The following is a 26,640-nucleotide window of genomic DNA, read 5'->3' as shown; positions in this document are numbered from 1 at the left end:
AAAACAGAATAATGTTGTTCAGGCTCTTTCACTGCGAAATTACAAAAAAGTCTTTCTATGTTTTTAGTAGTTTAAATTACTACAAAAGCCCAGACCAAGACGTCTTCCAGTGTAACTGGAGTTATACCTTTTTTAGCAAGATTCATTGAATCATTCAAATGTAGCTCCTAGAGAAGAGATTTGAAGACTTGATGCAGAGGTCCTATATCCTAGTTTGCAATATTCCTGAGGAATCTATAACAATATTAGGATCTACTGAACTTTCTCATTGGGGGCCCAATGTTAGAAGCTTTTTTCTGTAAGTTGGTTTGTTTTAAACTCAACAAAAGTGTGACATAGTCTTGTATTACCAAGAGTAAGATACACTACAACAAAAAATGTTTGTGAATCAGGAGATTACCTACCAGACCGGAGTATGAAAAGGATGAGGACGAAAGACATGGAGCCATTTTCATATATTTGTGTTTTATCGTATTTTACTGTCCTCCCTTCCTTTTCCTATACCAACTTAACTCCAGTTTGCCATACTTACTGCTACTTTGAAAAAAATGAAATGTTATGATCAATGTTCTGCCTATTGAATTATTATTTTAACTAGAATCCTAGTTGGAAATGCACTCTCCAGTCATGACTGACTGTTGTCGCCTAGGTCAAGTCATGTGTTTTCTGATCTATTGCCATGCTTCACCTCAGAAACTACCATTAGCTTGAATCCCTAAGCTAGAATAAATATATAAAAATAAATATATATATCTTCAGGTGCTTGCTATTATCCAACAGCTTGAAGTGACACCTTCTAATTATTTTTCAGATGAGAACCTCGGTGGGGGGTGGGGGGGTGAGGGCTGCTGTCCTGTTTGTAGCTATAACACATGATAACAACGTGTTGACAGATCGTGTTTCCATTGTCTTCCCAGGCTTACTCCCTGGGCCTAATCTCAACCCTTAATAGATGTTCAGCCATTTTATCCATGTGTTAGTAGCCGTCTTCCTTGCAAAGAGGGCAAGTGCATCCCAACCAGCAGCTTAAGCCTGTGAGAGATATGAGGAGAGAATGGAGAGTGATAACCCTCTGTATCTAAAACTGATTAGTGTCTCCAGAGAACAGTGCTGGCGGAAGGAAGATGCAGTGGAATGCCTTTGTAACTTGTTCACTGATACTATGAAGAGTGAGAGTGTTGAGGATGGGAGCTTCACTGCTGCTAAGTATTCAACATAAGGCCATTATCTGCTTACTGATTACATCACTGCCAGGCTTTGTATATACAGCCAATACACACATAACACCTTTATGTCCAACATTTTAAAAGAGATTTGTAATTTAGACTCTGTGTATGCAAGAAGGGAAATAGTGCTACGCTGGAGGTGATCCAGCTTGAAACCATGTGACTTCATTAATCATAGAAATATCCACTAATAAGGCAGCACTCATCACAACCAACACAATACATCTACGCAAGTGGTTTCTCATATGCAGTGTGCACACGGGCAAACATACGGAGGTGAAGTAAATGCATCACAGCAATTTGGACAACAACATATATCTAGCCACAGCTGGCAAACATGAGTTTATATAGGCACATAATAAGGCTGCCTATTTGTCTGGCGATAACACATACATTGTTTCAGCAATTGTTTCCAGAAGATTCCAAAACCATGCAGCCGAGCAGCAATTCTTGCCCTCCAATTTTGGCATGCCACCCGAGACTCCCAATTCTTTTATTCCTTCTTTTTCATGAATTTAGAGCTCTTACAGTAGTCTTCAAACCCCTCCGTCTACGTTACCCCCAAAAAATAAAATCAAGATGTGAGACTTTAGATCTAATACTTTAAAGTTCTTGGTTTACAAAGTTTCCACCGAGTTTCTCTGCAAAGCAGACATGTTCAGGAGGCCACTCCTCACCTTTAAAATCATCTCAGCTTACATACTAAAGAAGACAAAACGTAGAAGTTTTAAAGAGGAAACTGAAATCTGTGATCTTCACGATCATTTGAGTCACCATTCATGCCTTAACTAAGGAAGGCATCTTGATACTTTTTGGATTATACACTTTAGAAAAACTTTTTCGATGTCTCCCCTAGCTATTCTGGAACTTCTCAACTGGATAAGGAAGAATATGATCCTATCTTCTCACGCGGTGAGAGGCTGCCCTGAGGTTGAGTAAAGATGTAAGTATTATAGCACCAAGTCACTGTACACCTCAAATCTAGGAGTTAGGAAACCCATCAACATAAAGAGGTTTAAGCTAATCAATCAGTTGATTAAAAGTTTTAAGAATACTCATCCATCGCCACATTCCCTCTGGTGCAGTGAAAAATGTAGGACCAAAATAAAAAAGAAGGGGAAATACTTCTCCAAATTAATCAACTTATATTCATACATTGTAAAAGTAGAAGCAATCCAATTATAATTTTCTGTTAAATGCACTTTTCACAGGTTGTCATCTCCAACCAAGTCTTCTTTGATGCCTTGAGCAACACCCCTCTCAAGAAAATTATAAAGCCCTGTTGGTGAAATGATAATTCTCAATTCTATTAAGGAACACTGGCACTGAATGACAGTGAGTAGGTTCAGGGTGAGCACATGAAGGCTCTCATCCCATTGAAATTAAAAGTTTCTACATGTTCGTAAAACTGAATTTCACCTTTCGCATAGGTCGCCACATGAAGCATCTGGCTGTAACACTTGGCTCTCTTCCATCGGAGATACATGACTCTGAATCCAGCTGCCAAGTTAATATACAGCACGGCCCTCTGCATGTTATACTACTCATCAACCTGTCCTCTAACCAAATTACCATATTGCTTTACCTTTTAAATTTAGAAAAAGTACAATTCACTAAGTATATACAGTATAACATAGGATCCCAGAACCTCCTCAGAAACAGCCCACACATTAGCATCGGCAGATCTGAGAAGCCTCCAATTGAGTCTGTCATATTTTGCCTCAAATCAGATGATCACCAAGTCCAGCATCCACAGTTAGACTGGTGTGTGATCTCTTTGTGGGATATGAAGTCACAGGCTCTTGTCCACCAAATTCCATATTTGTAAATATAGAAATTGGTTCAAGATGGTGCATTAATTGTGCCAAATGTTCCACTGAGGGTGATTAGCCTCACATTCTGCCCTCTTCCCACTCACACAACAGCGCAGTGCTGATGTGTTTCTGAGGGAACACTCTGAGGTCACCTTCGAGCACAACTGGAGAAGGTGGACTAAGAGAATGTTATCCACATGTCTAATCGTAATGACACATGGCAACTAAATCAAAACTTATCAGCATCTGAATTTCTATATTAGTATGAACTGGATTGTCGTGTAGGGGATGTGGATTAGTCAATGTGAGTAGACACCAAGCTCCCAAAGTAGATGAGTATCCACTGAACACTACTTTATTTTGCATCAACAATCACCTAACTTTGCAGTAAACCAACCACACTCTCGCAATTCCACCTAGTCTGCGAATCAAAGGTTTCCGACCAACATTTCAAGGTTGAAAACCCACTTAGCAATCCTTGTGGAACCATCAAATGATAGATATTATTAACACAAACAAGCTCAGCATTCAAGTAGTCACTGTTGCATCATATATAAATTATGGCACCTTCAAAGGCAGGATATTAAACTATAAAACACAACATACTTAGTAAAAGTTTCCTTCCTAATTTTGTTTCAGAGTGTATATCTGAATTGGTGTTCACTTACATAACAAACTTATGTCAGATAATGAGTTTCCGATTGACTCCGGCCAAGCATATTACTCGTTTTTTTGCTTCATTTATGACCTTCGTGCTCTGAATTCAATAACAATATTGGGGTTTGTGCTAACTATAGGGGTTACCGCCAGACTCCCATTTGAGACTTAAATCCATAGCTTGAATGCCATTGTGGCCTAACTGACTGGTTTACAATGGTGACGTTAGCTGATGTCAGCAGGCTTACAGCACAGTTAACTGTTTTAGCAACCTTTCAATGGATTTGAAAGGGCCAGGCCGTGTTCAGGCATGAATCCGTTTTGTGCTTACCAGCAACATTGTTTATACATTGCAGAGAAAGGCATGCTTCGCAAACATTTATTTCTCCAAATGTGTGCTTCTTGCGTTCTGTGGCTGCAACCGCCCTGTGGCTTTGTGTGTGCAGAGTGCTATTGTGGAAACACCAATGTGGAGTGTGGAGGTTGTGCCACACCACGGGAACTGTGGAAAAAAAGCGAGTGCATTCACCTGCAGGTCGTGGGACACACTCAGCCCTGCCCAAGGAAAAAAATTGTAGCCATAAAAAGTTCAGGCTAATTGCTCCTGGATGTGAGAGAGGCACACCCCGCATTCCATCTGATAAATAAAATGGGGCTGTGTTTCTGACTCAAACACAAAGCGGGAGGGGAGACCAAGCCGACAGTTTTTTATTATTTCTTTAGCAGGGAAAACATTGCCAGCCATACCGCGTGGAGTTTCAAACAAAAATATGCAAGTTACACTTTTCTGCGTTTCCCATAAATATGTCGTGCTTGCACATTCCGCTAGAGTGCCTCAGCAGCTGAAAGCCGAGCCCATGCCCCCATGTTGAAAAGCCCCTTTGTTTACAGCGCAGTCTCGCGGCCCAGATCCCTGTATCCTGAACTTGAACCCCCGATGCGTTTGCACGCTCGGTGCCTTGGCAGCGCAAGACCCTCGCCAGCAGGTTTGCGGCCTCGAGCCGCTCACAAAGCTGAGGCACGTAGACCCACAGCGAGCGCTTTTAAAAGTAAGACAAAGGGCGCCGAGGAGGAGAAGAAAGGTTTTATATTGTCAAAAGGCTACAAGGAGCTCTGCATTCATTAAAAGCTCACAGAAGTGCTGGTTTGTGCGGCTGCCGAAGATTAACAGCACTCCAGCCAATCAGCTCGGAGCGATGATGTACATGGTATGCATTGCAAAGCCTGGGAAGCGCAGGGCATAGGAAAGTTGGCAGAAGCTGACGGAGAAGCGCAGGTGGCCTCTCTCTCTACCAGAAAAGATACTCCGGGAACCTCGGGATCTACCGGTAGTACGGCAGGAGCAGTGGCACCCAGGTCTAGCAGGGCAAACGGCATATTGCGTCCCAATCATAGCTGTCTTTTAGTAGCACCCAATCACGGTGCGGGGGGGCATTTTCCTTGCTTGTGGTTTAGCCCATAAGCAAACTTGGTTACCATTTGGTATTAGATCACATTACGAATTGTGGTATAGTGACTATTTATCTAAAAAACTTCGAAGATGGGCACACGGTTTTGTTTAATTTTTATGAATTTTGTTATGTGTGTATTCATGTATGTACCATGTGTTAGATATATTTAATGTAAATATACGTTTGATGATCTGTATATTCTTGCTATAACAATAGAACAAGAGCTAGGTTTTTTCCCAACGAGTCTGATGTTGCATTTTTTGTGAATTAATGAAATAAATAAGGGCAAATAATTTACCCCTTGAAACCAAGAGTTAATATTGGTTATTTTAAATTAGGACTTAATTTATCCTGTGTCTGCTAATTGTTGTGAGTTTGCTTTTGGGCCAGTATCCTAAGTAGGCATGGGGGATAGGATACTCCCCTTTTTAGGCTGTATGAAGTGTGGTTTAGCTCATGGCACCAATGTTCCTTCATCACCATGGGCTTCATGTTCACAGGTAAATTTATGGCAACAGATCCGGACACTGCATTGCTTCTCACTGAGTGTTATCGCACAAAGTCATTATTCGCTGCAGACTGTTTTACCACATAACTTAGGGCCAAGTGTATAACCGTTTTTAGGGGGCACAAACAGAGATTTCTCCCATTTGCGACCGCGGAAACGGCCTCTGGCTTGTACAAACCCTATTTTGCGAGCCGATAACCTATTACCGCCTTGCAAAATACGTTTTGTGATTAAATATTAGGAAAGGGTGTGCCAAGGGCATCCCTTCCTAATAGCAAGGCGCAGGGGGATGTATGACTGTTTTGCAACTGGAATGCGTTCGCAAAACAATTGCAGTTTACCGCCTACTTCAAGTAGGTGGTAAGCCAGTCGCAAACCGGAAACGGACCCCTGAATGGTAGCGAAAATGTTTTGTAAGTGCAGGCAGTCATCCCAGGCACCAATGCCTACCCTTAAAAAATGAAACAGAACCGTTTCATTTTTTCTTTTTGAAACACATCCCCTTTTCCTTTAAGGAAAACGGGATGCATTGTTAAAAAAAAGTTGCTTTATGTAAAAGCAAACACAGAGGTGGTGGTCTGTTGTCCCCAGCAGGAAGCCATTGGGAATTTCCCATTCCCAAAGGCTTGCAAATTGCGACCTGCCTCTTGAATATTGATGAGGCAGGTCAACTGCAACCCAATTGGGAATCGCTAAAAGTGTATGTGACACATTAGCACATTTTCTTTTGCGACTCACAAATTGCGAGTCACAAAAGATCATACATCTGGCCCTACGAGTTTTGCAAGTCGGAATGGGGAATAACTTATGGTTGCTGTTTTGCCACGCAATAAAGCAACATATTTTGCCTATTACCAATATTTAAATGTCAAAGTAAGTACAAAGCCCCTGGCAAAAATTACTCCATGTTACTCTCACGGGGATTTTTATGGGGTAAAACAGCAATTTACACTAATTTAGACCCTGTCATAGAGCACAATGTATGCCCCAATTTAGATTAGCCAAGAAACTCAGACAGAGGACATTGTTTCAAGTCTCGCTGAGTACTTCAAAACAATCACCTGGTTGCACATACCTGCAAAGGAGACCAACTGAATGGTGGCAATAAGACGCCAAATTAAAAAAGAAACAGCCAAACCAACGTCACTCAGTTCAAGTCACTGACTCATGACTAACTAGGACTGGCCTTGACTTCTGTTGACTCCATTTCGAAAATAACTTCTCCACCTACTCAAACATTGCAGGTATTATTGGCTACTCTTCAACAAGCCACTGGCAAGACAAGTCTGCTACACCATTCTTTGTGTTCTGAATAAAACTGCTTTCCGCATGATTGAGCTGTTTTATTCATACTATAAAATATGTTTCATCTTGGAATAAAAAAAATGAAGGCCCTCATTACGAGTGACTCGTTAATAGATCAGGAGATACTGTTACTAGCTGGGACAGTATCTCACGGGGTCGGGTAAACAACCCATTACAATCTGGACCCTTAAGATCCACGTGGGGGAGAGAAATAACTGGGTGTGTTATTCCCCATTCCAAGCTAGCTTTTCAGCTGTGAATTTCGGATTTATTCAGCAGCTGAAAACCGTGTGGGTTCTTCTCGGACTGTCCGAGTCATTCTGCTGAACCAGGAAACTCAAGTTACCGGGTCCAGCGAAGATCACAGGTAACACACAACGATGGCCAAGATGTCCTCAGGCAAACTTGCAACCGCCTGCCCCCTTGTTTGCAGACTTGCACATTCCTGTAGTTGCCCTGCCTGCTGGAAATTAAAATAATTCCTTTGCACCAGTGGGAGACTGCCGTGCCAAGTGGGACCCTCCGCAGACGTCAGGTGACGGACACCACGGCTCTGCCCCTCTGCAAATCTAACTGCAAAACCTCGGCGAATGGCTGCTCGGTTTACAGAAGCGTGGAGTTGGGCCTCTGTGAGACTTACCAGCCAAACAAACAACCAAGGAATTGAGATGCACGGCACATGCTTGGGAAGCTTGCTAACATGCTAATCAGCCGACTCTTCAATTACCCACTGAATAGGGATGCAAACAATAGGAGAGAGGTGCACTGAACCCTTTTCACATTGCGTGCACTCTGCTCTCAAAGGGTCCTGTTACCCTGGTTTTCCAGTCCATTGTGAGTGGTTTACGCGAGCAGCAAGCAAGGACGTGCATTCGGTGCCTACGATGCATCAACAGTAAATGACATTTTTCAGCATTTTAAGGTACAATCAACGAAGGGCGCGTGCGCAGGCTCGAATTTAAGCCGTGCACTCCATATGGCCAGTGCAGCGTTCCACTTGCACTCAAAAACAACGTCGCTGTCTTTTTGGTGGAGGAATCTGCCCGCCGCCTTCTGAGGCAGTCGTGAGAAACGCGAAGTGGAAAATCGCCTTCGATATTTCGAACCATGGTGTCCATTTCGGCCCATCAATTGAAAGGAATAAATCGCATTCAGGCCCCTTTGTGACTGCCTAAAAGTAGTGTGGAGTTTGAACCATCTGTTCCAGAAGGAAGGCCTCTGGGTTCTTGTCCTGTTGCCATGGACACTGCACCCATTCAAAAAGTATTGTGGAGACTTTTGAAAAGCAGTGGTGGGAAAAAAACCACTGGCACTTGCTTCTGTTGTTGCTTATGGGAGGCATGAATTGCTCTTGGATCGGGCATACAAAGAAGAGCTAAAATGCACAGCATTGTCTGCTGTGTTTTTTTTTCTATTTATACCCAATTAGATCAGGAAAGGTAACTAGCATATTTTGTACTTATTTTAAATGCCATTTTGTTCCTTGCCGCTTTCTGGATGGGTTATACAACAAAGACACATTTAAACTTGTGTCTGTGTTGGTCCACCAAATTGAACTACATCTTGAAAAATGTCAAACTTTTGCAAAAAAAAAAAAATGTGTCATCCGAGGTCGCCTTTTAACTAATTTGTCTATGATGTAAAACAGGAAAGAGATCTTTGAAGCCTGAATGCCTGTTTCCTGAAAAGAACAAAAAGTAAGCTTTGCACTGTTACTTGTTATCAGTAAAACGTGATCATGATAATGCTTTCGATTTTCCGCAGTAATTAACAGTGCATTTCGTTTTAGAGGTTTTTGGACCCTTCTGACATTCCTTCAGCGGGTCTAGAGGAAATGATTGCAGGTCCTTATTTCAAATGGGAGTTACAGTACTGTCTGTTTCAAAAAGATGCTTGATTTTCTATCTCAGATCTTATGATGGGAAGCCCCACAAAGCCCAGCTCTGCATCTCAGATAACTGATAAAGCTAGCCTGCCTGCTAATGGAACCCATTATCTAATTCCATCTATGCTCCATTGCTCTTCCAGTCCTGCTCCTCCCACCATCATTTAAGTTTCTCCTGGAGCTTTTTTCAAAGCGCAGTTTCTTATTCTTAGATGCTGTTATCTACGCGGTTATCGATTTTTGTATACATTTCAATAACTCCTAGGATGTAATACATCCATAGCTTATGAACTTGAAGACGAGTGTATACATTAAGTCTGACACCATGGAGTTATGCAAATGTACCCCATAACTTGAATTTGTCATTGCTATAGTAACCTACGCATGCCAACAATATTAGACCTCCAGCTAACCCTGTGGATTGTTTCCAAATTCCTCTACAATTGAAAATTCATGAGTGTTGAATCACCCCAATGCAGTCTCAAGTAATCAACAAGGCCCATATTTATTCTTTTTAGCACTGCATTTGCGTCATTTGTTTGATGCAAAAGCGGCGCAAACTTACAAAATACAATCATATTTTGTAAGTTTGCACCACTTTTGCATCAAAAAATTACGCAAATGCGGCGTTAAAAAAGTATAAATGTGGGCCCAAATTTGCTACACCAGACATTTTACACACAAATGTTCATATTATTATGCATGATCTCCATAGTGGTATTTTAAAGAGTTACTGTGTGCCACTGAAGAAGTATCAAATTCTTAAAAAGACAACTGATGAATATATGTAACTTTATAAAAAACAATCTCGGAAAACAGAAAAGGAAGAAGTGAGCCCTGTACAGATTGCAGTCAAAGACCTCATCTGTAGAGGACAAAAGTTTCAAAAGTTTGGAAAAATATTTAAGAAACTCAACATTCCAAGGTTGAGCGATAAAGCTGAAGGATATCGTGTAGAACCTTCCATGAAGTTCAAAGCAAATCGTACAAAAATTTAAAGAAGTCGAGAAACACCAAGGTCCATTTCAAGGTAGAGTGTTTTTGAGTCATTGAGGTTGCTGAGTGGAAATCAGAAGAGCAACAGGAATCACTGCACAATGTATGAACAACCATGAAATACCTGACAATGGAAGCATCTTGCATGAAGTTTTCCCACCATTCTAAGTTGGTGCTGTATCTATTGGGTGTTCCCACAGTGCAGACGGTCCAAAGCAAAAGAGGAAAACAATGAACTGAGATCATGAGCTGCCAAGATCGAACAATGCCCATTGTCCATCCACTGTGATCGGCAATAGGATATTAAGATTCTGGCTAAGATGTACTTAATGTTCCAGCCACTGGCTACAGCACAGGGATAGACTTTCATTTGGCAAAGCTCAAGACCCTCAAAATTGTAATATGTTTTTCTAAGAAGGTGTAATTATTGCAATTTTAGTTGATTCCATTGTATCCAGAGGGTTATCAATGTCAGATGAGCACGATTAGGAAGTCTATGCCAGCTGTGCCTGAAAGAATGGCAAGGATGTGTCTCATTTATACAGTGGCTACACTGATTATACACTAAACTCACGTATGACTGTGAAAATATGCTGGGCATGAAGTAGTACGTAGTGCCACATGAGGATGACAAATACCAGTCACTGGCCACATTCTCATCTTTCCTCTGGAGTAAGAAGGCCACCAAAATCTCCAAGATGGCAACAGAAGAAAACCCACTTGTGACCATGAACCAAATGAGATCACCCACCATGTACACAAGCAATCTTGATCTGATCCACAACTTAAATCCTCTGCTGAGTGGCCTGAAAAGTTAAAGACATCAAGGGAATTTAGCATAGGGAAAGGACCAACCTATTCAAAGCATTTTCTGAAATAAGGTTGACAGTGGGCAAGATGTGTTTAAAGACTTCAATAGTCAGTCACTATATCCTTGAAAATTGTAGAACGGGTCCATGGCTTGGATCAAGGGACTATACTTTTCACTCAGGTTCCAAAGTGTCTACTAAACTGTCACTTAGCCAAAGCTGCCTTACAAAATACTGAGAAGACAGTGGACTATAATCCTGGTAGTCCATCCAGTGCAAATAAGAACTAACTGAGATGAGAAGATGAACGTGGCCTGAAGGCACTGAAAGCAAGTACTGGCCTTCTCTTGCAACTGAGGTAGATTTAAGAAATAGGAAGAGCTCATCTTGACCATGCTTTATCTGCATAGAACATGTGTATCTAACCCTCCTTTAAGCAAAGGGACAATTCCTGTATTTTGTACCATCAAGGGGTGCTGCATTATTCACTAGACTGAAGGTTTCCGAAAGACAGTTATTGAAGTGTCAACTTTATGATTTCAAATATTTCATCATCAAACTGACAATCTAGAATGATGCACCAGCTGCCATTTTTAAAAGTATAGTGAGTCACCATAAAGTGTGACTCACACAAGCGTCAGTTAAGTTTTTGATTCATGGTGCATACCTGATACAGTACAAAGGCTTGCTTAAAGTAACAACTATGGATTAATTGTTGCTAAGCAACAGATTCATTGAATGATTAGATAGCGTTAACTGCTGAGTTAACCCTGCTGTTTCCACCATCCCTTTAGGCCACACACAAAGTAACTGGCTGGTTTGGCTGCTGTTGAGAAGTCACAGACTGTAGCGTGAAACACCCTCTGAGCAGTCAATAAGCAGGGACGATAACTATCATCCAAAAACTCTTCCTCTTGATAATAATGAACTAATGGATGATATGTATCAGTTGAGATATATAAAAGACCAGCAGAAGAGTCATAAACATCCATGAATTACACATGCCTCAATATTTCCTTCAAGGAGTACATCACGCCATTAGTAAAGCACCGCCGCATCCAGACCATTTTGAAGAACGGAATAAAACATTTACTTGTAGAGCAATGCAGATCCATATATTTAAAGAACAGAAAGTTAGACTAATGATACACCTCACAAATGTGGCCATCCGACACACTGTTGCCAGCTGCTTCCCAGATTCTGTGTGACTTGCGTGCAACCAGATTTGCCAATGGTAGATTGATATAGACCAGGGGTCTTCAAAGTGGGAGGAGAACTCCCCTGGGGGGGGGGGCTTAAGTGATCAGATGGTTGAATACCTATTGATGCCTATTACAGCACATATCTTGGAATTGTGCAAGCTTTTTTAATCCCTATTTACAAAGGGTTACCCTGGAGTAGACCTGAATATGCTTGGAGCAATTTTGAGACTATCACAGGCCAAGATAATTTCTAAAGAACTGCTGATGTGCACCCTTGATCCTATGCAGGAATCTTTAGATACACTAAGGCCCATATTTATACTTTTTGTTGCAAAACTGCGCCAATGCTGTTTTGGGGCAAAAAATATAGTGTTGGCTTGCGTTATTTCACAATGCCAGCTGGGCACCATATCTACTGAATGGTGCAAGCCAGTGCTAAACTTGGGCTAGCGCCTTAAACAGAGACACTAGCCGGGTGGAGGTGGTGGTAGGGAAGGAGGAGGTTGTGCATCAGAAAATGACACTAGCCTGGTTAGAGGCAAAAAACAAATGCCTCTAACCAGACTAGCACCATTTCCTGGCACTCAACCACCAAAAACATGACTGTCATGCCCACCACCCCAATGGGCAGCACAGGGGACAAGTGTCCTCTGGTCATGGCCATTGCACCCTGTGCCATGCAGGGGGTCCCAAGTTAGGGCCCCCAATGGTAAAAAAATAATAAAAAAAAATACTTGACAGGACTTATCTGGGATGGGGTCCCCCATCCTCCAGTGTCCCTCTGGAAGGGGTGTTCCTAGTGCCTGGGGAGGGCACTTGTGGACCTATTCCATGGTGTTTAACCATGGAAATGGGTCCATAGGTCCCCTAAGGCCTGGTCTGACCCAGACATTAAATAATGGTGCTAAGAAAGCTTAGCACCATTATTAAGCCCCTCCTCCCATCATTGCGTCATTTTAGGATGGGGGATAAATATGGGGCTATGGGAATTGCGCTATTGTTTGGATGGGAACACCTACCTTGCATCTCATTGACACAAGGTAGGTGTACCCATCCAAAAAACGGTGCAAACTCCTATATTGACGTTAGACTTGTCTAACGTCAAAATATAAATATGGAGTTAGGTTTGCACCGTATTTGCGTACAAAAAATGACACAAATGCAGCACAAAAAAAGTATAAATATAGGCCTAAGTTTCCCCGAAACCAATAAATGTGGTATTCTGTGCGTCTCCCCATTTGCTGCTCTCTAAATGTACGACATTGAACCCATTACTTTTAACTTGGCCATGGGCAATGGTTAGGGAATGGGATATCTTTACTGACAACAGATGTAGGTTTTCTTAAAGGCCCTGGAAACATTGTCAGAACAGTGAGGAGTTAAAGTTCATTGAACAGTCTGACACATTGTTGCCTCGTCATTCAGTTAATTTCTGTGGCACTTTTGCTCACATAATCCGAGCAATAGTCAGAAGATGGATTCGGAAGACCAAGGAAATCTGCTCCAAATATAGGCATGCTCAATTGAAAGCAAGATGGATTAACACATGAGGCGCAGATGTAGAGCATTCAGAAAGTGTGTCATTTGCCTTAAACAGGTCACGATCAGGGTATGCACGGATCAACTAGGAGTGGAAGAAATTTAACATTTACCCACAAAATTTTGAGAAGTTCATAAACATCACACTTCTCATCACTTGATGCGGTTTGGGCTGGCCTAATCCTCTCCCAGGACCGGTTGCATCAGGTTGTATGCATACATACTGCAATTGCCCAGATGAACTACAAATGATAGAATGAAATGCTACTAACAAGGACAGAAATCCTATTGGTTCTGAAGTTTTTTGTCATTTCTAGTCTGCAAATTTTTGTTTTATTAAGATAAAACCACATAACGATTCTGATTTTGTTCTATTTTAGTATATTCTTACAAATTATGAAAGGCAAATCCGCAGACACATGCTCTGACCCAAAGTGCTAAGAGGTTAAGAAATTGATGAGCATGTGCTTTACCAAAAATGTGTAAGGCAACATGATACAGTCTAAGCATAAGGCTCAATGTAACACGTTAGCAGTTTTGCATTCACTGCTTAATTTTTGCTAGTAGGCATCAAACGTAGTGCAATACAGTATGTTTCCTGTTTAATGCCAACTTGTTAATACTAAGTTCAGGAAAAACAGCGATAAATTTTGAGACAAAAACTGGAAAAACACACCGGATTCTGCATACTGAATTTCAAGATGAAAGAGGGTCTACAAATTACATGCAGTTTCATGGAGGTTGGCATACTGGTAAGTTTGAAAGTTATATTTTGTCTGGCATCATAAGGAGGCAATGTATTTCTTTTAATCCCCACCATTCCTCCAGCCAGTCTCTCCCCTCATCAGTAACCCTGTAAAATAGGTCCAGATGTTTTTCAAAGGTTCTTTGCTGCAGAAAAGCAGGAAAGCAAACATTCGTGTTAACTTTATTCACTGGCAGACACATTAAACCAATCTTTTACCAAAATAAGCTGAATATTTGAGATATGTGTATATCCTGAAATGAGCCTATTTTTCTCATGTTTAAAACCTATAAAGAAATTGTGCTAAGACTACAGTGCAGAAACTGACTATAGAGAAGGGATGTCTCTGTAAGGTCCATAGTTAGATTTACAAGCACACCACAGACCCAGACATTGCCACAAACACCCTGCTGCTATTACTCCTTAGAGACTGTCCCATTTATTTTGTAGTTACAGTTGATGTTTTGCACCCAGCATTTCACATTGGAAGACCATCTATGTCAGACTATTGGGTAGGAACTATCTGTTAATACATTACATCTCCCAGTGATTTGGCAAGTTTTTTCCCACAGAGAAAGGTCCTCTACATGGCTTTGGAAATATCTACTGGTTAGCCACACATCACATTGTCCAGATTAGCCTATCTCCAGGCCAAATGAGGTCTGTGCTCTACTCAGGAGTTATCTAGGTAGACGTCTAGCCACATTAGAGGAGTTCTACACCGAACACACTACTTGATTGGGAGTATTTTAAAACACATCTATTTTAACCAAACCTTTAACCGCATTCTCTCATGGAATTCTTAGTACTCAAGTATATGTTGAAGTGCTCTCCAAGACAAGAAGACTTAGAAGTACCTGTGGAACTATAAATGACTTTTGCTATGAAATGTAACAAATAGTAAAACAAAACAAAATTCTAGGTAGCTCTACTCAACAATAAAACAATTGATTCTTAAAGGAAATACATAACCAACACTGGGAAACTTGAAGAAAATTGCTACTGCAACTTTTCTCTGGGATGAATGGCAGTGGGTCTTTAAAGATGGGATTTTATGTCCTTGTATGCATCTATGAAGTGCTGGGCCACTGTTATGCCAATCACAGTGCCATCTGTATTTGGACAGAAGTGATCAAGACATTTTACTGATAAGACTAAACACTTCAGGGTAACCATGGACGATTTCCAAGGAGTGAAAGATAGAATATTCTTTGGATCAACAAAAAAACAAAATTGCTTCCAAGTCATCTGTGGACCATCGAATCCATGTTTCAGGGAAAGAGAGGGGGAGATGAGAACATAGTCAGGGACAGTTCAAAAAGCGTAGTGTCCCTGCAGTATGCTGAAAGGCTTACCGTTATAGATAAAGTGGAAGGAAGTAAGGGAATACATGTCCTGAGGCAGAGCACAACACAATGTATTTCGTAATGATTGATGTATAGCAACAGCCTCACTAGTGTGGTCATGGGCCATACCCTGGAGGTATTCAGGGTGCATATATACAAGATATTGAGGGAGGCACATCCCTCCCATGACAACTAGTGTTTTTTAGGTAAGGCAGACAAATTATTTAAATTGGATGTCCCAGTTTAATAACTGTGCCCTGTTTTTGGACATCCAAGTACACAGGTCCACTAGATAAAACAAGGGGTGCTCTGTCAGTTACAAAAAATAACAAATACAACAAATTACATTTTTCAGCAGTTTTCAAGATCCAGCTATCACAAAAGTGATGCTACCCACTACAGTTAGTTGAAACTATTTGAAAATGAACTTCCGGATTTTCCATAGGGATGAACCCTGTTTGCGCAGCAGGCATGACGCCATCCTAACTTGTGAACCCCCTTTCTGTGTGGTCGCACATCCACACTAACGCAGACCGTAGGCAGACAATACTATTTCCCCATGCGAGCGCCTCAGCGCATCCCACTGATAGGCCAAGCTTAAAACAGAGTAAGGCTTATAGTGCCTTGAACTCATTTTCCCACTGAATTACAAATATGTTAATCCCACACATAAGTGGTGCAATGCCACAGTATTCCACAGTTAGAAAATAGATGCCATTAGCTAGTTCCCAAGGACCAGACAAAGCAGAAAAGGGCCTAAGCTCTTCAGATGAAAGCTCGGCCTCCTCCTGCCCATCCCCCCTCTGACAAGATAAACATTCTCCCGCTGACGGCGGATTTGTCTGCCTGTGACATGGCGCTCTATTATCATGCACGAGAGACGAGAGATACAGTAACTCTGGCCCAGAACTCTCCAATTACCTCTGCTTTGTGCCAGTAGGTAGATACAGGGAGTTTGCTTGTCTGTGAAAACACTGCGGACAATAGCTTGTATTTAAAGACACCCCCTCTGCCCCCGTCCATACACGTTTCTTCTACCAGGAAGAATAAACGTAAGCAGTATAGAGGGAATCTCTTCACTGAGGGCAGACGCACGTCGTGCAAGACGTCACAACTTCCAATGGGCTCCTGATTACAAAATCAGCGATTTCTAACGCGGGTTTTTTTGTGATTAGGTGTGTCTATGGCCTTACGTGCTAACATATTGTGTGACACCACCCTTGGTAGCAGTGCATGGAAAAGGCTGACGTGCGTTTATGACCTTCACCATGTCAAAGAGCTAACGATAAATGTTTTTAGTGCACACCCTGAAGGCTTGGCTCATAGGCCAAGCAGATCATATTTACTTTGGATTATGGTTGCCACGTGTTATAAAAGTTTGAATCCCCTCACTTCAAGCACAGCAGTGTTTGAAAATACGTGGAAGTTCCCTTGGACACGTGTCCTCACCAGGACCCATATCTCCGTTTCAGATTACATTCCCATTAGCTGACACAAACGGGCATCAACCACAAAGGCAGACAAAAATAGAACCCTTCAGATTAGCAGAGAGCTCAAGAGGCAAGCAGCAAGGGGAGGACCCGCAGATAATCCAACAATCAGCCCCACTTGTAGATCTTTCTCATGGGGCAGATGTTTTCATTTGCACTGCAGATAGTCTGCTCTAGTTAAAGTGCATAACTTCTGACTTTGGTAACTAGACATTCAAGATACGCCCTTAAAGATGTTTTTCAACAACTGCAGTGTGTCTGTGTGCAAATACATGAAATACACCCTTGAACCATAGGAAAGACCAAACAAGTACCTGAATTAAAAAGGTCCAAATAAACTTCCTGAGACCAAAGGTCAAAATGCCTCACTGAATCACTAAAGACCAAATGCTTCCTCGAATCACATTCTCATGCCATATAAAAACGTGTTTATGCACAGAGCTGTGCAACCTGGAGTTCCAGGGGCCACTCAACAAATGGTGGTATGTCACATTCTCATATATCACAAACACACAGCTTGGTTTCAAAACTTCTCAGCCAGCCACAAGATTGTCTTTGCTTGTCTACTTGCCACTGAAGACCAGTGAAAAGCTTGAGGTTTAGGGCGCCAATCACCTGTTAAGATTTTGTATGGTACCCGCAAAACAGAGAATACATATGCACATTTCAAAAGGTAGTGCAATGATTTACTTAAGTGAATACCTTCGTCGTTCAGTCAGCTTCAGGTAGCATCTTTTAATGCGACAATGTCAGGACATCACATGATCATTTCTATGACAAGGTGGTGTATTCACGCACTATTGTTTGTTGTTCTCTTCCTGGGTGGTTGATACCAGACCCATGGGCATTGCAAAAAAGACATCTCCCCAAGGACCTAAGAAACTACACTGCAGCTATGGTTCAGTGAGTGGTTCAGTGAGGGTGATGATTTTTTGGGGGGAACATCACAAATCTGACGAGGAGCAAATCTTGCAGGAGAAAGTCCTACATAAAAATGTTCTGGCAGAAACACCTTCCCACAGTAACGTTTTTGCAAGAGGCAAAGTTGTGTGAAGTTACATAGTTTTGAACTTTTCATAACTTCCATGGCAGAGTTTTTAAATCTGCTCCAGCCTTACTGGAGCAGTTGCTTTTTGTGCCTACACTTGATTTCCCATCACTTCTCCTCGTCATCATGGCATACACTTCCTGAAGCCCCCAGGCAGACAGATGACTAGAAGTGTAAAATTAAGCATGGCTGACAGTTCACGAGTTGCCCAATTTTTCCACCATCATCTATTTTATATAGGAAACATTATACAAAACCTGCTTGTCCTTGGTAGGAAAAACAGAACCCAGCTAAAACAGAGCCCAGCTACTCTCATTCCCACATGAGAATGATTGGAAAATTATTATGTCTCTTTCCTTAATCCCTTTAAGTCCCTAAACCCAGTAATAGAGACCAGATGAGCCATCGACTGCATCAAAACAGAACAAAAGCAACAGGCGTACAGTGGTTTCCCAATCTCCTCTGCAATAGCCTTAGATACTCTGGAATTTTTTTATTAAATTTATATCCCGCTGTGATATTAAAGTCCCACTTGGTCTGCAGACGGAACAATTAAGTGCAGCATTAAAGAAAGGAGATGAAATGACAGATAATAAATGCAAATGAGTATTCGTGCACATGATTAGAACACACTGTAATTATGATATAAGGACTGTTTTACAGCATGGGTAATTGACGGTCTTATATCCTCGCATCAACAAACACCTAATCAGTTGATGCCTTGACTAGCCTCGTATTTCAGGACTTCTTTCAGATACTGAATATATAATCCACACCTTTGCATTAAATCCGAAACGTGCAATCAAATAATAAAATGTAAAGTCAGTATTGCCAAAGTATCACACTTTCATAATGATGAACTGCTGCATGATGAGCAGCCTATCTGTCACATTTGAAGTGACAACTGGCTTCATATATATTGAGATGGGTCTGAACCCTTCTGTAGAACTTCAAACTTAACTTTGGGGGTACCGCCCTGAAAATCCACCCACCCGTGACCAGCTCATGCACCTTGATTCTGGGGTTAAATCCCACACTGATGCAGATTATTGCACAGGTGCTACAGATCACGGCGGGGATATCACCATGGTTGCTTTATTTTATTTTTTTCATTGGGAACTTACTTTAACTTTGAGGATGTATGAAATAAGCTTTTTGTCATAAAAGCAAGCAGGAAACAAGTTTAAATTCTCAATCTCCAACATTCTTGCTACTAGCTACTGTAGAAATGCACCCATGCCCTTTGTCATATTCATGTTTAAGATCTTCTTCATTGACCGTCCTACCTAGAACTGAAGGTACTCTTGGGTTCCTGATGGGCCTTAGCTTCAGCTGGCCCCATGCCATGAGAATGTTTTGCAGCATGTCCTGGGTTTTCGGAGTAATAAAGATGTTGGGATGGTGAGAGTGATCATTAAAATGGAAAGGGTGACTTCCAAGTTTCAGTGTGTTTTTTGCTGTTAAATAAAACACAATGACTACCTGTGGCAAGTTAAAGACAAGGGCTAGCTGAATATCAGAAAGCTTGTCCTCGGTAGTGATACTTTATGCAGGATCTCACTTAAGAATGAACTAATCCTATACAAGTCTGGCAAAGAATCAAGTGTTTAGGTGGTTTAACCAACAGCCAAAGATCCTTAGGAAGCCTCATTAAGAAGCATCCCTAGCATGCATCTTTCTCAGTTTTTAGAGGGGAATGGGCACAAACTTTAACAATGGAATTGGGCAGGGAAGACTGCAACAGTACTGACCTTTCAAACATTGTTAAGTAAAGCCCAAGTGTGGTGTCCATTCGTTGTCGTCCTTATTGATGGTCGCATGACAAGGGACAAAGATGTGTCCAAAGACACAAATGCACCAGGTGGAAAAAGGGACAGAGGCAAAGTGGATTTTGTTTCCTGTCGAACAATGCACAATGCACCTGCTTCAACAGGAACTTGCTGTAGACACACCCAAAAGGGAGTCTGAATGAAATTAACCACAACATAATACATTTCCAAACTAATGCTTACATGTGCCAAATCTAGATGAGCACACGTGCACACAAAAACACACTCGCACACTAACATACAAATGCACTAACTAATGTTCATGTGAAGCACTTGTGTACATGCACCTCTCAAGGCTCCCCCTCGCCACTTTGGCTAACAGCAAATCCAACCTCTGTGCTCCTGCTGTGCCCTGCTCTTTGCACATACTAGTTGCATTCTTGCCAGCACCTGGCATACAGTGCGCCCAAGCTGGCGGTGCCAAACCATGAAATGTAGTCACACAGCATCCTATGACTGCTTCCAAAACCAGAACACAGTTAAGAGTCATGGGAAGTTCTGAAATCTGAATGACTGCAAAGAAGAAGAAACCGCACAGGGTGGCATTTGGCAAGGGTCACACGCTGCAGAGAGAGCACAGAAAGGTCAAGAGGTTAGTGCAGCGCTTAGGTGCACCGTTGATATGGGGCTTTAAGAATTCCAGGGATGTATTCAACACCTCTCTCGGGCTACTTCTATGGTCTCACTCCTCCAACTACTTGTAACAAACTACGCTGTTATAGTTCCAACCTCTCTCCAATACTGCCGCGAAATGTAAAGCGTCCTGGTGTAGGCTTAACACTGTTCACACTAAATAAATAACAAATAAATAGGAGTGTATAAGTTTGATCTGCAAAATTATCAAAATGTTAGACCTTTGTTTCAGATAACGTGCCAATGGTCTTCAAACCATTGAAGTGGGAATGGTCGATGCCTGACAATGTACGGTCGGAGGTGGGGGCGCCTCTCTTCACGCGCCCTCACAGTATTCTTTGAAGATAACGTCTGGCACATCAGGCACCTTCCAGGTCTTTTTTGCGGGTCAATATACATATTCGAGATCCCAACAAAGCGGGCACGCTGTTCTCAGCCGCCGGCCCTTTCAGATGCAGGGGTTGATCTTGGCTGCAACGTTGGGGGGCGCTTAGCTCAGATCACCACATAACTGCAGCGCTCAGCGCGAGGGCAGCCGCCTGGTTTTAATCAGCTGCATTCCTTCCCGCTGGCTCCACACACGCAGATACGAGTCTCCCGGGCACCTCTGCACTGGCATCTCGTGCACACCCACACTCTGCCTGGACACAATCTGATGCGCACTCACAATTCACACTCCGTCTAGGCACAATCTCATGCACGCCCACAATGCACACTCCGTCTAGGCACAATCTCATGCTCGCTCACAATGCACACTCCGCCAAGGCACAATCTATAAACACGCACACTTTAGGCACAATCTCATTCACACTCACAATGCCGAGGCACAATCTATGCACACTCACACTTCGACTAGGCACAATATCATGAAAACTCTCACTTCGCATAGACACAATCTCATGCACACTCACACTGGTGAAGCAAACTGATGCTCATTCACGCGCTGCCTAGGCACAATCTCATGCTCTCTCACAATTCGCCTAGACACCATCTCGCGCGCACACACACCCACACGCCTCCACCCTTAGAAGATTTTCTAAAGCAGCTTTTCGGTGAACCTCCTCCGATGTGTCTCTTTGTCTGGCATGCCCGGTGAATCTAGGTAAACACGGGGCTTATCTGTGCCCCGGGGGACGCCAGGTCCCGCTCTCGAGGCCTGTGCAGACACGTGCATGCGTCAGCGTGCGTCACATCCCCGCCTGCAGATGCGCACTGCTTCAAATCTAACCCACATGTAGGTACCTTTGTTGTGATTATCCCTGTAAACACTGAGGCATAAAGCCCTCAATGACAAATTGTTAGCTTCGTGCCACCCACGTTGCGCTTCAGCGTCCCACAGGGTGCAGTCGACGGGCGCAAGAGCGTGTGGCTGCGCTCTGCACGTCTGTCTACTTCTCCATCTATGGAGTTTTACAGAGGCCTGATGCCTTCCAGCTGTTCCACACTCTATGTGCAGGAATACATGTGTGCTGGTTAGTAGAGAGAGGGCTGACATACCCTAGTCTCTTCATAGTCTGTGCAGCCAGTCTCCTCTGAGGCCAGCCTGCACGAGGCTGTGATTAGCGTGTGTTATACTGCAGTCTGGGTGTGTTTTTATTAGTATGTGTATGCTGTTTTATAGGTCTGACATGTCCAGCTACTTCAAACTCTGCTTCTGATGCCAGCGTGAGTGGTACTGCACTTTGCGTGAGTGATGCTGAACTTTCCATGGTGTGTGGGGCTGCGCTTTGCATGTATGACGCTGCGCTCTACATGTGTAAGGCTGTAGTCTGCACTCCTATATATTTGCATATTTGTAAAGGTCATACATGTTTCAGACACTTAATACTCCGTTCGTCTAAGGCACTAGGTATCTCTAATGCTAGTGTGTGTGAGGCCGCACTTTGTATGCGTGAGGCTGTGCGTGTGGGGCTGCACTTTGCATGTGTGAGGCTGCCCTTTGCATGAGTGAGGCTGCACTTTGCGTGAGTGAGGCTATACCTTCTGCACCTCTATTTCTTTATGTGTGTTGTTTTATAGAGGTCAGGCATGTTTCAAAATTCTCATACTCTGTGAGTTTGGGCCACCCAGTCCTCTTTGATGCTAGACTGTGTAAGGCTGCACTTTTCCTGTGTAAGGGTATACGTTAAGCGTGCGAGGTTGCACCCTGCCGGTCTCTGTATTATTATGTGTATGCTGTTTTATACAACTCCAACATGTTCCTGCCACTTCAGACTCTAGGCATCAGAAGCACTAGTCCTCTCTGAAGCTAGCCTGTGTGAGGCTGCACACTCTGCATGTGTGGGACAGAACTTTATGTGTGTGAGACTCCACTCCGCATGCGTGGGCTGCACTTTGTGTGTGTCAAACTGCACTTTGCATGTCCGCGCAAATAACTATTTTATAACAGTCTGACTTGTTTCAGCATCTGCATACTCTATGTGTATGGGCTACAAGCCTTCTTCAGGGCAAAGTAAATTCACTTTGGAAGCATAACTGCAACACAAGCAAACAACTGCATTTCCTGCAACGCAGACAAATACCCGTACTTGGACACGTGTAATAGTAAAGGCATATGATAAAACTTATCCTATGTAAACATTCTTTCACAGCCAGACCGTGGCCTTACACATGATAACCACTGTGGTCACCTCGGAATACCCCCTACCAGTGCTTAATTTGAGTTGGTGGTTTCCGGTGCTCAGCACCAGCACTTAATTGTCAACACCAGGACTTGACAGCTGCCACATGGTGGCGCTGTTTTTAGTAATTTAAAGAAGAGCAGAACAACAGTTGTTACCTAATTCAATGTACATTGTAAACACCTAATACCTGCCACTCAACCCATTCTTATAGCTTTGGGGCCTCAAACTTTATGAACTGTCACCTTTGTGGAGGTGACAGGCGTTGTGTAAGTACTGCAATTTGCAGCACTGAGAGTGACAAGCTGTGCTGCAAGCTGCAATGGCCTCCTGTCCTACTTGTAGTACCCTCATACCAGACACCAACATCTGACCTACCTGTGCATCCTGGCATTAAACCACTGAGAAAAGCTTCCAGTGCCCTCATTGCGGGGAGACTATTCCATGACATAGCCGTGCACACTGTGAAGATGTTTTCAGTGACAGTCATTATACAAAGCGCTGCCATCCTTAGTGGATGCACACACTGTATTTTTTGGTTCTGTTGTGGGCACGTGCTATTGAAATGACTTTCTCATCTGAATGCCCGAGTGTGCGTGTAAATATGTGTTTGTGTACGTGTATGCACTATACACACACAAAACTATACTACAGTTAACATGTCAGTTGTGTTACTATTCATAAGCAAAACATGGTGCAATAAATTGGGCGCTGCATTTTGTGGGGTCATCGCTTCCTTAAAAGAAAGAGCAGAAAAATGCCCAATTGGCGATGGCACATTCAAACATCTGTTTTTGGTTGGGAACGGGCTGGGTTCCCTGTGAACCCTGTTTGTTTTATAGGACGCCCTGTCAGACAGCAGGGACGGGCATGGAGCGCCTCACACTGTGTTTACAGTGTGTGAGAGAAGAGAGCTGAGCTCGGCACCGAATGTCAGGCCACCGGGGACCGCCTGCCTCGCATAGAGCGTTACTGTGCTGCCCGGCGTCTCACTGTAGCGCCACTGTGGGGTCGGGGCAGCAGCAGCGCTGGCTTCCCATCATCCTCGGCGGGGCGGTCGCGGGGTGACTACCAGCAGATGGGGGATGAAACCCATCATAATCATAATATCGGTTTATTGCGCCTTCCAAGGTGTGATCTCTGACAGGGCTAAGGTAATTTTGGGGGTGTGACAGGTCCAATTTAGTTTTTGTGGGGTGGGACGCCAGGAGGGAGTCCATCCACAAAAGAGGGGAAACACAACAGGCTGCAACCGGGGGTACCTGCTGCTAAGCATGCACCTCCAAAGCTTGGGCTGACACTGGAGGGCGGTGGCACAAAACACACCGGGATAAAACTTTTTGGGCTCCTCCGTGAGGTGAGGGCGCGCGCAGCATCCACAACCGCGAAGCAGCAAAACACGAGGAAAAGTGGCAAAGTGCTAGAAGAGCGGGGCCGACGGCTGCACTCACCCATGATCAGGCAGAAGACATCCAGGCAGATGAGAACCACCTTCTTGCTGCTCTTTTTGCTGTTGTTGTTGTTCAGCGCCGGGGCGCCCCCGTTCCTGCTGTCGGGGACCATCGCCTTGTCGTACTTGTAGTTTTGCATGTTGGGGTGAGCTGCCGGTATGTCGACGCCGCTCCCTGCACAAACTGCACCGCGCCTGGAGGCGGCCGGCTGCTCGGGCGGCTCTGCCGACCTTGGCCTCGGAGGGGTTGGTTTATAAGTAACAAAGGTCCCGGGCGCAAAGTCTCTCTCTTTAGTCGAGCCTACGATGCAGAGATCCGGTTGTAAAAGTATTTGACGCGGGAGACAACAGCCACAAAAGTTGTGTAAAGTGCGAGGGGGTGTCCTGTGTGTGGATCTGCAGCCCCCTTCCCGGGTGGTCGGTGAATGAATGGAGGTGGAGTGGACCGAGAGGCAGCGCTCCTCTCTCCTGCACAAAGCCTGTCCTCCGCCGCTCTCTGCGATCAACAAACTCCGCGAGCGGGACGCTGCACTTTTTATTTCGTAAACTCCTTTGCACCCCCTTTAAGTTACTCGACTCGGCTCTGATGGGATTTCAGCGGACAGCCCCCTTCCTGAGGCTGCCTTTTACATATGATAATTAAGGCCACATTTCTTCCCTCTTCCCAAAACTTGGGAAGCGCTTTCCGGAGTTAGGGAGCACCTAGCGGTAACAGAAGGGAGTGATCAGGGAGGAGGGATGATGCGCGTTCTGCTCACTGGGGGAGGGGTCGAGAGAGCCACACTTCTGGCGCGGAGACTTAACAGTGCCGCATCTCTGTGCATTCAGAACTTTCTTTACATTGTCAAGTGTTGTGTGTTCTTTTTTCGATTCATGTAATTTCCTCTACCATAAATGAAACGTGGAAAATTAAAGGCAATTTTATAATTTTGGAAATTATCCCGACAATAGTTGAGCATTCCAAGGTAGGAAGAGTTGTAGGGAACATCAGGGACACGAGATAATCTGTGCTTGACAGAAACCTGAACATCATATTTGTTAAGAAATGAAAGTTATAAAGGCGCATTATTTAGAAGATAACGTCATTTTTTGCATACGAATAGACAAATAGTGAAAGTTGCACTGCAGGGCTATGCTGTAATAAAGTGGAGAGTAATTTATACCATATAACCCACCTATTTAATGAGGTATTTAAAAAAAACAAATATGACAGGCATACAGCGCCTTGAAACATTAACGTACCTTTTTGATAACATCTTACCTTGAAACCGGGACTGGAAGCCTATATAAATAAACTTTCGATTGCGAAATAGACTTTTGTACCTGTGAAGTGCAAACCCTTAATCCAAAATGTAATGACTGCAAATATTGCAGGGAAAAAAAAAACATTTGCAAAGATAAAGCAGCATATTCTCTCATTATAAAATTGGGAGAGGAGTAGGCAGACGCAATCTACTCTGGTTCTCTTCCACCACCCCAGACGACGGTGATGAATGGACATTTCTCAAAGCTGTTCAACAATCACAGACACGCCAGTGCTTGTTTTGGGCTTCTCTTTAAGGTAGTTGATATACTTTCCCAGAAAGCGGAGCACATGTGTGTCTGTGTGTGAGGGATGTACTTAAATATAGCAAATGTTTGTTTATTATTACATAGGCAAAAACGTGCACAGACCTCTAACACAGTCCCACCCACAATTTGCAGTTTCTCAGTTTCCCTTGACATGTGCCCTTGATTAATTTTTTGAAAAAAACCTGGCAATATTTTCTGGAAGTCCAGGGCGCTGTTGAAAATAGATGCGATCTTCTTTCCTGAGTTAATTTTGAAAGCGTTGAAAATGAATGGATGGATGTCAGAAATGTTTCTATTCTTTAAAAAAAAAAGAATGCAAAATGCATCATTCAACATGAAACCCCTCATTAGAAGTCTATTCTTTGTTAAGTATGGGTAGTAATTGTAATATATGCATACATTACAGGAAGTTTTTGCAAGAAAAACGTCGCCACTTAGCAGGCCCATCAACCCAGTAGGACCTTTTGTGCTTAAGCCCTCATCAGTAAAGGACATACTGATGTGCAAAGGTGAA

General features: G+C 43.2%; 1 protein-coding gene across 2 annotated transcripts in view; it reads right to left on the bottom strand.

Annotated features, from left to right (window-relative positions):
* PLPP3 (phospholipid phosphatase 3) overlaps positions 1-25,186 on the bottom strand; it is an 83,887-nt gene extending 58,701 nt beyond the window's left edge. The window contains exon 1 of one of the 2 annotated variants that reach the window (XM_069232601.1): positions 24,556-25,186. In XM_069232601.1, the coding sequence (XP_069088702.1) occupies positions 24,556-24,694 (139 nt within the window). In that variant the 5' untranslated portion in view covers positions 24,695-25,186. The remainder of the gene's footprint in view (positions 1-24,555) is intronic. The other variant, XM_069232602.1, reaches the window with a different exon arrangement.
* Positions 25,187-26,640: the final 1,454 nt, after the last annotated feature.

Source organism: Pleurodeles waltl, chromosome 4_2 (genome assembly GCF_031143425.1).
Source record: "Pleurodeles waltl isolate 20211129_DDA chromosome 4_2, aPleWal1.hap1.20221129, whole genome shotgun sequence".
NCBI lineage: Eukaryota > Metazoa > Chordata > Amphibia > Caudata > Salamandridae > Pleurodeles > Pleurodeles waltl.
Note: the sequence above shows the minus strand (reverse complement) of the source record. Positions and strands in the feature narration are given on the sequence as shown.